Source organism: Protomyctophum bolini (genome assembly GCF_963924005.1).
Source record: "Protomyctophum bolini genome assembly, chromosome: 18".
NCBI classification, from domain to species: Eukaryota; Metazoa; Chordata; class Actinopteri; order Myctophiformes; family Myctophidae; genus Protomyctophum; species Protomyctophum bolini.
The window spans coordinates 38,617,174-38,629,475 of NC_137879.1; the positions used below are offsets into that span (position 1 = coordinate 38,617,174).

Below are 12,302 nucleotides of genomic sequence, written 5' to 3' on the forward strand. Positions count from 1 at the left end.
TCAATCAGTGGGCAGCTGGTAGAATCAAGACAATTCAGCAGGTCGATATGAGCAGAAATAATATAAACATGTTTTTTGTTTGTTTGTTTTTTGCAACAATTCTCTTCATTTTGTTGAGGAAATGCAGAGCAGAGCCAGATCACTCATAGCATCTCTGAGGATAGAATTCTGGATGAGCAGGACATGTGCAGCATGAAACGAGCCAATCAGTGTAGAATCTGATGAATCCAACGGACTCGTCTTGATCACGTGACTACAGAGATGTGGACCGATTTGTGTGAAATCTGTGCGACTAACATAAGCAATGTGTTTTGCATAAATCGGCCTCATGGTGGCGCTATAACCGGCTGATGTGGAGGGATGCAGGGACAATGTTTTTCCATGGCCTCTAGGGAGTGCGCATACAAAGTTGTACACAGATCGATGCAGTTATAGCTAAAGACAGGAATTGGCCTGTTATGGCGCCACCATGAGGCTGATTTGGAAAATAATTGTGGCATGTCGTCCTCGGCCTAGTGGAAATGTATAATGTGCGTGTATAATTTCACAGAAATTGCACACTGTGTTTGTGATTTGTGGCATTTTGTTCGAAACGGACCAATCATGTGAGCTTTGGAAGACAATCTTAGCCAATCAGGACGGAATATGGGAAATGGTGCAGATCCGTGTTGATCACATGACTATGGAGATAATGGATACCGAAGTGTGTGATGTATGGATAAAATGTGTACGAGGAATCTACAGAAATGGGTTTTGCCTAAATCGGCCTCATGGTGGCGCTATAACAGGCCGTTGAAGAATATATATGGGGCAGAGGTTTGTCGTTGGCATCCAGGGAGTGTATGTGCAAAGTTTGGCATGGATCGGGCCAACGGTGGCGGAGATTAGCTGGTAACGGTCAGACGGAAGGACGCGCACACGCGTGCGCGCGCACACACACACACACACACACACACACACACACACACACGGACAGAGAGCAAAACATACTCTCTCTCCATGCCTTCAGCCTGGTGGAGACAAAAAGAAGAAAAATGAACAGAACTAAAAATGGACAAGCGCCCAAAGCCACACTGAAAACATTTATTGTGACGGTAATGAGTCTAGAATGAGGCCTTTCTGAAGCCTATATGTCGTGAGTCGTGGTAAGCATCGCTGACAGGCTTTCTGACACTTTCTGAATTTGAATCTCCTTTCTTTTGAAGCTAAAAATCGCACTTGTGTGAAGTGAGGGGGGAGGCCACTGCATTTATATCGGCCTTGTGACGTCTTACGTCAGTGCCATAAACAAACATTAAAGTCCATAGACTTTTTTTGGCTGGCAAACTATTTATGTCATGCTCTAAACAAATATTGTAATATCCTCAAAGTCCATAATAGACTTGGCTGGCAATTTATGTCATAAGTGCTCTCAACAAAATCCCATAGACTCTGGTTGCCATTATGATCTTCAAAAGCCATGCATTGGGGGGGGGATAGCGCCCTTCGGAAAGCTATACTTAATACATATACTTTACATAACAGAAAAATAAAAAAAACTATTTTATTAGAAAAATAAACTAGTTTGAAAAGTATGAAAAATGGTTTAAAAACTAGAAACCAAAGATATAGTAGAGAAACAAAAAGTGTGTGTTAATCAGAACATTATCGGATTATGTGAACCGTCAACCGTGAATATGAACTTTCAATGCGAATTATATCAACGTGACCTCTTTTCACTTTGAAATAAAAATCCAAAGAGATTTTTTGACATTGTGGGCTCTGCAGGCCCAAAGAGAGGAATACTATTCAAATTACAGTCAAATTACAGCAAAGATTACAGCAAAATTACAGCAAAAAAAAAACAATAACAAAACAAAACTACATGTGATCTAATCGTGGTGTGGTGTGACAAAGTATAGTATAGATATTGACACAGGAAACAAAAATTGTAATAGGTGAAGGATATTCTGTATTTTTACTTCCTTGGCCTATATACTATGGCAGCATGCACGAGAAATGTGGAGATATTCAGTCCACAGGTTCCCCGGTTCGCGATCCTGCATGGGTTCCCCCCGGAGTTAGTGTCCTCGAGCAAGACGCTGAACCCCCATAATTGCTCCCAATGTGCCTTGCATGGTTTCCTCCTCCATCGGTGTATGAATGTGCATGTGTGAATGAATGGGTGAATGTAATGCACGAATCTATGCATCTGTCCTTCGATAAAGGCGCTATATAAATACACCATTTACCATGTCATCAGACTGGACGACAGTCTCTCATTCAGTTGAAACAAACTATACATAAAAGGCTTATTGAAGAGTCGGCCAAATGTTTTAGCACGAACCGAACCGACACGATTCACTCGCATTATGAAATGTGTGTAGAGGGAGGACCTCGGGCCTATACTACTGGCATCATGCACAAGGAAGTTGGACACCGATTGGACGAGCGGGGTTTGCGGGATTAGCCCCGGACAAAATCAGACGGACCCACGTGTAGATGGCCTCTATACAGGGCCACGTTATAAATATACTCTGTTATAGGCGAAGGGAGAAACACAAACAAACGCCTCTCGCTTTATGGACTCATATGGCTTTGCACTTCCCCTCCGTCACAATCGGCCTCGCGAACTCCACGAAGTCGTCGATGAGGACGGGCCACGCTCCCTCGCCGTCGTAGTTCGACATGTCGCTCGCGATCACGTCGCCAAAGTCCAGGAGCAGGTTCCAGGTGTCCCTGGTGATCGACCGCTTGTGACGCTCCAGCAGAAAGCGGTTCCAGAGGTCCAGGAACTTGAAGCGGCCGGCCAGCACCAGCTTCCAGTAGTCCACGGCCATCTCGAGCTCCAGGCCCTTCTGGCCCGGGTCCCGGGCGAAGTCGAAGGTGAACCGGTAGAGCTCCCTGAAGCGGGCCGGGTCCTTCAGCTCCTGCTCCAGCTTGGGGAGCACGCCCCGCAGCTTCTTGGCGCTGTCGCAGCCCAGCTCCGTCATGCCGTCCAGGAACTCCTTGCGCGTGAACTCGCACTGCGTGGCGGCGCGGAACTTCCAGGCCACCACCAGGCAGTTGAGGCTGGCCTCGGGGTTCAGGGCGAGGTCGTCGCAGAACTGCTGGATGCCGTCGACGCCGATCTTGCCCTCGTCCTGGGGGTCTTTGTATCGGTTGTAGAGCTGCTCCAGCTTCTTGCGGTCCACATTGGTTTTCATGGACTCTTTATAATAGAGGCCAGGCCTGAGTTTTGAAGTCAGTCTCTGTGTCGGGCAGTACTCTACACGGCTGTCCTCTAACCCGGCCTTGCGTGAAAGACATGAACTGCCTATAAACCTTGTTCTTCGGGGCAATGACTTCAGCTTATGAACGTTATACGAGTTTGACTATCGTGTGTATCCAAAATGTTTTCAACGGTATCATTGCTCATGTATACTGTGTGGTACGGGGCGGGCCGGGCCGGAACCTTATATAGGCTGACGACAGCTCGGGTCGGAAAACACAAACCGCCGCCGTACATTCCAGACGACGCAGATTTGCGCAGGTGTCCCTTATTGCTATAACGGTCACTTCAAACAGGTGTGATATACAGTTTTTAAAGTCCCCACACGTCTCTATATTTGCCATTGACAATGAGAGGAGAAATTATGTCAAAATGAGCGCCAAATATGATGTCAATTTGTACGATTACGAGAGCGCCCCTCACTTCACACGGGTGTGATTTTTTTTGGTTTCCATCTGTTGTAGATGATGTGGAAAATAAGTCCACAAAATGTTGTCGCTCTGTGCCTACATTCTGGTATACTGTAGTGAGTGTGGAGATATAATTGGCCCTCGCCAACTTTGACGATGTCGAGGGCCAATATATCTCCACACTCACTCCAGAGGGGCCACAGTGCATATTTCTGTCGTAGCAAAAATAGCCGATCTATAAGCTCAAAGCGCGTCGCAATGCGACGCGTTTTGAGCTTGTATAGATCAGCTATTTTTTGCTATATTTGAATTGAAAACCTGAATAATTCTTTGCTATTTTTGAAAAGTATACCTTTTTATTGAATTTCAAATGCATTTAGTTATAATGATGTTAACTTTATGAACTGTTAACATAACATTGGACACAAAAAGACAATAACATTTAGTACTATAGTCATTTAATACTAGTCATGAAGTGAAGTAATTAAAGCGGGTTTGGAATTGTAACAGCTGAAATCAATACTATATCAGTATTCCGATATAATTGCTTACCCCCCCCCCCATAACATAAATATGACGTAAATTAAACATCTGAAACTGTGCTGGGACTGAAACAGAGCGCCCCTCATTTCACACAGGTGTGATTATTATTTATTTATATTGGAGTCATACAGTGTATCATTGACGATCGACGATCGATTTTGACAGCAAATTTTGATTTTAGTTTGCCCGAGTCTTTGGAATTAAACTTCATTCAGTTTTAGTAATTTTTTTGTCTTCTGAAATGTTTCAGTGTTTCAGTTTTAGTTAAAATATCTTACGATATTTAGTCGACTAAATCTACAGTTGATTTCGTCAACTAAAATGTATTTTGGTGGGCCTTGATAAGGGCGTCGTAATGGCTGTATTCACACCATAAAATGACTTGTCTTTTATTGCTATACTGTATATCTTCTTTACTAGTCCTTCCCTAACATTTTAGTCTAGTTTTTATTTGTTGATGCAATTGTCAGTATATATTTAGTTTTAGTTTTAGTCATCGCACCTTAGTTTTTATGTTGTTTTTATTTAGTCATCCTCTGTGAAAAAAGGTAGTCGACGAAAACAACACTACCGACAATACTGGCCACGTAAAGTCTGGCGATGGAGGTGGTTCTTCCTGATCTTGTCATGCAAGTGGGGGGGGGGGAAAGCATAAAGAATTGAACATTTATTCAATGTTGGCGACAGACGAGGACCAGATGCCAAAAATCCGATCATGTGCAGAAAACGTTAAGCTTTCATCCCTTCTTGCACGTCTGGTTCAGGGAACACTTGAACAAGCCAAGTCCAGAGCAGCCATTCTAAGTCATCACGCTTTCTCACCAGCAAGGAATATTGTATAGACGCCCTCCCTGGAAGTCAAATTGTAGGCAAAGGGCATGGGGGGCTATTCCAGGTCAATCCCCCAAACAATTGTGGTCTCACATTTAATCGGCATGAGGACAATCCTAAAGGCATATTGACAAATACAGTAGCCTATTCCCTTAAGAAATAGGGAGAAACAAAAACTGGACCCTGGAGCCATACATAGGGCACTATTTTGCTTTGCTCTTGCCGCCTGTCACGATTGGCCGAGCAAACTCTACGAATTCGTCTATGAGGACGGGCCACGAGCCCTCCCCGTCGTAGTTCGCCATGTCACTCGCGATCATATTGACGAAGTCCAGAAGCAGGTTCCAGGTGTCCCTGGGGATGGGTCGCTTGTGGTGCTCCTTCACAAACTGGTTCCAGAGGTCCAGGAACTTGAAGCGACCGGACAGCACCAGCTTCCAGTATTCCACGGCCATGTCCGGGTCCAAGCCCTTCTCGCCGGCGGTCTTGGCAAAGCCGAAGATGAACTGGTAGAAGTCCTTGAACTTGTCCTTGTCCCTCAGCTCCTGCTCCAGCTTGGGCAGGGCCGCCTTCAGCTGCGCGACGGTGTCGCAGCCCAGCTGCTTCATGCCGTCCGTGAACTCCTTGTTGCTGAACTCGCACTGCGTGGCGGCCCGGAACTTCCAGGCCACCACCAGGACGCCGATGCTGGTCGGGTCCAGGGCGAGGTCCCTGCAGAACTGCATCATCCCCGCCTGGCCTATCTTGTTCTCTTCCTGGTCTTTGTACTTGTTGAAGAGTTGCTCGATCGCCGAGACGTTCCAGCGATTATTATTGTCCACGATGTGGGCCTTCTTGGGTTTCTTCGCGTGGCTTTGGAAGTAGTTGTCCGTGGCGAGGTCCACTCTCCAGCTGTGCTGCGTCAGGCTCTGGATGGCCGCCTTCTCGCCCGCCTGCGTGACGGAGATGAACTGCCGGACCTTCTCCTTCTGCCCCGCCTTGAGGTTTTGCATTCTGGGTACACCGCTCATGGTTTGCAACGACTGGATGCTTTATATTGCTGCAGTATATACGGGTATCTCTAAGCCAAGGCATATACCGTGCTTTATATCGTCTGACCAGAGCTCTGATCTGACGTCACTCACAGTCACAACACAAACCATTGTCATGGAATTGTCTGACAGCATCGATTTGCGCAAGCAGCCTTCCAATGCACGAATCTTGCAGGGGGGCCACTGGTAGATGGGAATCTCTCTGCATGAAATGGTCCACAGTCCCACACCACAGTGATTGAAATCCATTCCCAACCAACCAGGCTGATAGATGGGATGATTGCTGGATAATAACAGCCATGCAGAGCCACAGAGTCTGTCTGTGTGTCTGTCTGTCCCGCTTTTGTGCCCATATATGGAGCTGAGTGATTTGTTTGTGATTGATGCAAGTGTCTGTCCCGCTGTTACGTCACCATGACTCAGCCATAACCATATAAGGAGTCCCCAAAGCAGCTATACATCCAAAACCCAAATATGTACGAGCTGCGTTCGCTTCCCGCGTTTGCGCGTCTTATAGTAATAGTACAACATACACATTAAAGAGACTTCAGTTGTTACTGTACAATACTTTTACTCTTATTTGTGCCACCCTCGTTGAAAACGATGTACGTATTTCCAACTCCAGGTTGTCTCAGTTCAGGCTGCATGAACAGCGCTCGGGCGCTCGGTTTCTGCCCCCTCAATATCGTCTATAACTCTTCTATTAGATGGCTCTGATAACAGCCAACCATCTGTCTGGCCTGGCGCACTGATGATGTGGCATCCTCACTGAATGGCCTGTCTGGCCTGTCACTGAATGCAGTTGCTTTCCAGTAATACCCTGTCGGGGGGGGGGGGGGGGTGGGTGCTGAAGTGTTGATATCCAATTTAATACACATACATTCTGGAGTTTAGAGAAATGTATACAGTAAGAACAGTGGCTGATGTCCCTAGCAGATATATATATAGAATATATTTCAGTGATTGTGTGGCCCTGGTTTTTCCCTAGTGGGACCGATTGAGGGTAGCTACTGGGACGTAAGTCGGGACTTGACCACCACGGCTGTGTCAACTGAGTGAGGGGTATATGTTGAGAGAGACCCGAAACCCTGATGACCTTGGGATACATCACTGAGGATACGTCCCAGGTGCATCCATGCGATGTATTTTTAGTTGCGATGCATATTTATTTATATATATATATATATATATATATATATATATATAGAGAGAGAGAGAGAGAGAGAGAGAGAGAGAGAGAGAGAGAGAGAGAGAGAGAGTGCTGCATAGTTGCACTGGATGGTTAAGGGATGGTGTAGTACAGTGATTCTCAACCTGTGGTACGTGTACCTTTTGTACATTTTCCTATGTACTTGCATACAAAAGAACATGAAATATCGTTTCCCCTCAGTTATTGGCAGTGCAACATAAAACATATATAGAGCCTATTTAAAACACAAGCTAAAAACTAAAACAAAACATGGACGAACATTTAAAAAAGAGCCCCAGTGTGTATGGTGACAATGCAATTCATATGGAAAAGTCATTTTTCAATCAATCAAAGTGCAGATGGGGTTTTGAAATCACGTTATTACATTAAATTCACAGAATCTTGGACATAAAAGGGACAAGCTGAATAGATAGTATAGTCTTCAAGAGAGACAAGAAGGTGAGTAAAAAGAAACCAACGTTTTGGATAGTATAGTCTTCAAGAGACACGAAGGTGAGTAAAAAGAAACCAACGTTTTGGCGGGGCAACTAACCGCCCATGGTTATGGGGACATAAGAGGGACAGGGAAGGACAGACATACAGATAGACATCTAGCCACAGACAGTTACAGAGATCTCCATACATGGGCACAAAAGGAACACAGACAGACAGGTGGTTAAAACGGGTGCTATAACAATGGGTATATAACAAGTTTTGCAGGGTGGCTGAATGCATTCCATTTCCCCTATAACGGTCATATTCTCAGGCCTATAGTTAAATTAATCTAGAAAAAAGAGAAATCACAAAATGTTAATGGCACCATGTGAGATTAGTTTGGGGGACATATGGACAAAATCAGGTGACATGGCGTACCGTAGAAGACGCCGCACGATTAGATGACAAATCTAACGAATCTTAACAGAACATTGACATCATCAATATATTGCTCCATATTTGGGGGAGAAAAAGCAGTCGAAGAGATTCGTGTTAATAATAAAAAAAATATGTAGTTAATTAATAAAGGTTAGTTTTGGTTTGCTGTGGTTCTCTTAATGCCTGAATTACTGTTTGTTACAATTTGTTACAACTCTATAGTGGTTTGCCCCACAAAGACAGTTCTGTGAATGTTGATATTCTCCCGTTTTGGGGGTTAATAGGAGTCAATCTCAACATTTGTAACTTAAAGAATCCCCAGTTATATGCATTAGACCACGGACCCTTATTTGACCTCTCAGACCCCCAACCGAGTCTACACTGTAAAATCCTCATTGTTAATTGGGAGTTCATTTAAAGCCCAAACCACACCAAAGGGGCTCACCATGCAACTCCTTGGGTCCAAACGGTTGCCAAAAAGGAGTCAGCGCTAAAAAAACGTCTGGACCCTTTGGTGCGGTTTGGGGCCATCGGATTGCATGCGTTGAATCACCAGGGGTCAACGTGGGTCAACTTGCAACAAGACACACCACACCGCAGGGACAACGCTAAAAACCGTCTTGCGACCCTTTGGTGTGGTCAGGGCTTTAGAGGTACCTCTAGGTATTTAAAAGTACCTGGGTACCTATGGAAGTCATACCTCTGATGGGTGTGGTTTAGTCTTAAGGGGTGTTTTCTTTTCACCCACTGTGTAATATAATAAACAGACAGTAGGTGGCAGTAGGCCAGTGCAGTATACAGCTTGCAAATTTAATGAAAATTTGAAGGGATGTGCCAGGGACCCCCCATTTTGGGGGGGGCAGAGGGGACACCCATTTGAGAGGGGGCAGAGGGGACACCCTGGAGCCCCCTCAATGCCCCACGCAGCGTTACTGGACTATATACACCATCGTGCGTCCTGCTGTCAGATGTTTAGCGACGCCCTAACTGGGCAAATATGACGGATCAGGTGCGCATGACCTTGTCATTGTGTCCGTCCGCTTCCAGGTTGTCCGCGTTGTTGTCTCTCCCTCTCTTCCTCGTCCTGGAGGACACTTCCATCCTGCCTCCGAGCTGAAACGCGGCCTTCGCCGCGAGCTTCTCGTCCACCAGCAGGAGCTGCTTCAGCCGCAGCTTCTTGTCCTCCTCGCCCGCCGTCACGATTGGCCGCGCAAACTCCACAAAGTCGTCTATGAGGACGGGCCACGCCCCCTCCCCGTCGTAGTTCGACATGTCCTCCTTGATCTTGTTGGAGAACTCCAGGAGCAGGTTCCAGGTGTCCTTCGGAATCCTCCGCCTAGTGTGGTGCTCCGTCACGAAGCGGGTCCAGAGGTCGAGGAACTTGAAGCGGCCGGTCAGGACCAGCCCCCAGTAGTTCAAGGCCATCTCCGGCTCCAGGCCCTTCTGGCCCGGGGTCTGGGCGAAGTCAAAGGTGAACCGGTAGAAGCTCTTGAACGCCTCCGTCTCCTTCAGCTCCTGCGCCAGCTTGGGGAGGAGGGCCTTCAGCTTGCCGGCGGTGTCGCAGCCCAGCGCGGTCATGCCGTCCAGGAACTCCTTCCGGCTGAACTCGCACTGCGTGGCCGCCCCGAACTTCCAGGCCACCACCAGGACGTTCAGGCTCACCTCGGGGTTCAGGGCGAGGTCTTCGCAGAACTGCTGGATCCCGTCGATGCCGATCTTGCTCTCGTCCCGGGGGTCTTTGTATCTGTTGTAGAGCTGCTCCAGCGTCATGGGATTCACTTTGGATTTCATTGATTCTGTATGATAGGGGGTCTAAAGGTTCTGGAACTATATAGACTGGGGTATGACTTCTAGTTTTCAAGTTCGTTTGTGTCATACGGACACAAAGTATACACCGACTTGCCTGCGTGAAGGATGTGAAGCGTGAACCTTGACCCGTTTGCGATGACTTCCGCTTGTGAATGCTATATCGCCCCTCTGTCCTGAACTTTTATCAATTTTATATGAAAATAAGGTGAAAAATTGTGAAAAGAAAAACCTTTAAATAGACTTGTCTGACGTCACGTCACACACAACACAAAAGCTGTTGCCAGACGGGCGCAGCCGTTTTCTGCTGTCTGCCGGCGTCTTTTTCCGGGTTTTTAAGACAGCTGTTGGATGGAAATTAAGCTCCATCATGCGCGGCTGACTGCCGCTGGGGCAAGCTTTTCCGGGAATCTGGCCGAATGACATGTGGGTGGAGCTTTTTTTCCATCCGCCAGCTGTCTAAAAGCCCGGAAAAGATGCCGGCAGACAGCAGAACACGGCCCCGCCTGTCTGCTCAGGTCTGGAAACAGTGAAACCGCTGTGCCTACCTCGCTGTTCATCCCATTTAGTAATATATATAAAATCACACCTGTGTGACGTGAGGGGCGCCTTGCACACAAGTAGGCCATTACATGGCCTTTGCATGGCCTACTTGTGCGCAAGCAGAGCGTGCAAGTACTGGTACTAACTAATGTCTATTACAACTGCTGTTCTAAATGATTTAGACCCGATACATACATACATACATACACACATACATACGCAGCCGGTCACCAAACATACCTTAGTTACGTCATCAAGAATGGTGGTCCCCGATTGGCCGACGATGGACAACAATGACAAACCCAGCCGATTGCAGTACTTGCGCGCTCTGCTTGCACAAAGGATTATATATAATATAATAAACAGATAAAACAATGCTGCATATAGGAGTGGCTAGCGCCCCTCAAAAAAGAAAAGAAGAAAACAAATTAGTAATAATAATTATAATATAAAAATGAAAAAAAATCATTTGAAGTGATGGGTGCCTCACAAACAAACTCTAAACACACATTAAGTCCATAGACTTCAATGCCACTCCGTTTAAAGTGCTATAAACAAACATTAAAAAGTCCATAGACTTGGCTGCCACGCTGTTTAAAGTGCTCTAAACAAACATATTATGACGTAATTTCCGAAAGCCACTTGTTGCCCCTCAAAAATATGTAATCATGCCCATGTGAAGGGTGTGGCCTGTGGCGGTCTAGACCCATGTGAAGGGGTGTGGCTGTGAAGGGGTGTGGCTGTGGCGGTCCAATCCAGGGGGGATTGCGAAGAAAACTCCATAGAAGGTACGGCTGGTGACGCCATCATACGTCAACAAATGGTCTGTTTATAGCAGCCCCCAGAGCTCGCACAGTGTCGTGCAAACAACAGATAGCTGCTGGTAACATAAAAGGGATACAAAATAATAGGACATTTGTTATTTTTAACATATTCTTTCTTTAATTATCTTTAGGAACCGCAATTTGTGGAATCTTGTATGGAACATCATTTCACCCACTCTTTTTACACCTTTAAACTTGTGAATCTGACAATATACTACAAGTTAAAGTTGAACTTTTAACTGACAAGTCATGGAAATGTACAGCGATTACATGATGACTACTGAGAACAGCACAGTGAACGAGGCACTGCAGTTAGAGAACGAGGCAGAGGAGGAGAAAATGGTGGAAGAGGCGAAGAGGAAACTGAAGGCTTGGGGAGACAGTTTAGATGAGTCGGAGATGGCTTTGATTAAGATGGTAACAATGAAGATTGTTGAGCGGGACGATTTTATGAAGAGGGAGGTGAAAACGCTGGAAGAGGAAAAGGAGAAACTGAAGGCTTGGGGAGAAAATTTAGAAGACCGGGAGATGGCGTTGACGGAGTTGGAAAAGAAGCTTGCTGTGAGGGAGGAGTTTGTGGAGAAGGAGGAGAAGCGGCTGGGAGAGCAGGAGATGCGACTGAAGGCCTTCCTGATGGAGGTGGAGAAGATGAAGTTGAAGGTGGTGGAGCGGGAGAACAAAGTGAGGGAGGAGGCCGAGAAGCAAGCACAGCTCAGGAAACCCACCGCCCACCAGCTGTTTGTGGGAAACATCCCTCACGACGTGGACAAGGCTGAACTCATGGAGTTCTTCGAGCAGTTTGGTCGAGTCCTGGAGCTCATCATCAAGAACGGTGGGAAGCTCCCTAACTTTGGCTTTGTGGTGTTTGACGACTCGGAACCTGTTCAGCAGATCCTCAGTCAGAGGCCGATAAAGATCCGTGGCAACTGGCATCTCAATGTGGAGGAGATGAAAACTAATTCAGCAGCTAGGAGGGGGGGTCCATGGGGTCAACAAACCCAA

General features: G+C 46.4%; 2 protein-coding genes across 2 annotated transcripts; both read right to left on the minus strand.

Moving 5' to 3' along the window:
• Positions 1–2,567: 2,567 nt before the first annotated feature.
• On the minus strand, positions 2,568–6,026 carry LOC308332941 (DCN1-like protein 2; the record flags this gene model as incomplete). The annotated part of the gene is made up of 2 exons (XM_080789082.1): positions 2,568–3,210; positions 5,887–6,026. The coding sequence occupies 2 exons, from the start codon at positions 6,024–6,026 to the stop codon at positions 2,568–2,570; spliced, it is 783 nt and encodes a 260-aa protein (XP_080645208.1).
• A 3,106-nt stretch (positions 6,027–9,132) lies between these two features.
• On the minus strand, positions 9,133–10,493 carry LOC308333682 (DCN1-like protein 2; the record flags this gene model as incomplete). Its single annotated transcript, XM_080790137.1, has 2 exons — positions 9,133–9,939; positions 10,482–10,493. The coding sequence occupies 2 exons, from the start codon at positions 10,491–10,493 to the stop codon at positions 9,133–9,135; spliced, it is 819 nt and encodes a 272-aa protein (XP_080646263.1).
• Positions 10,494–12,302: the final 1,809 nt, after the last annotated feature.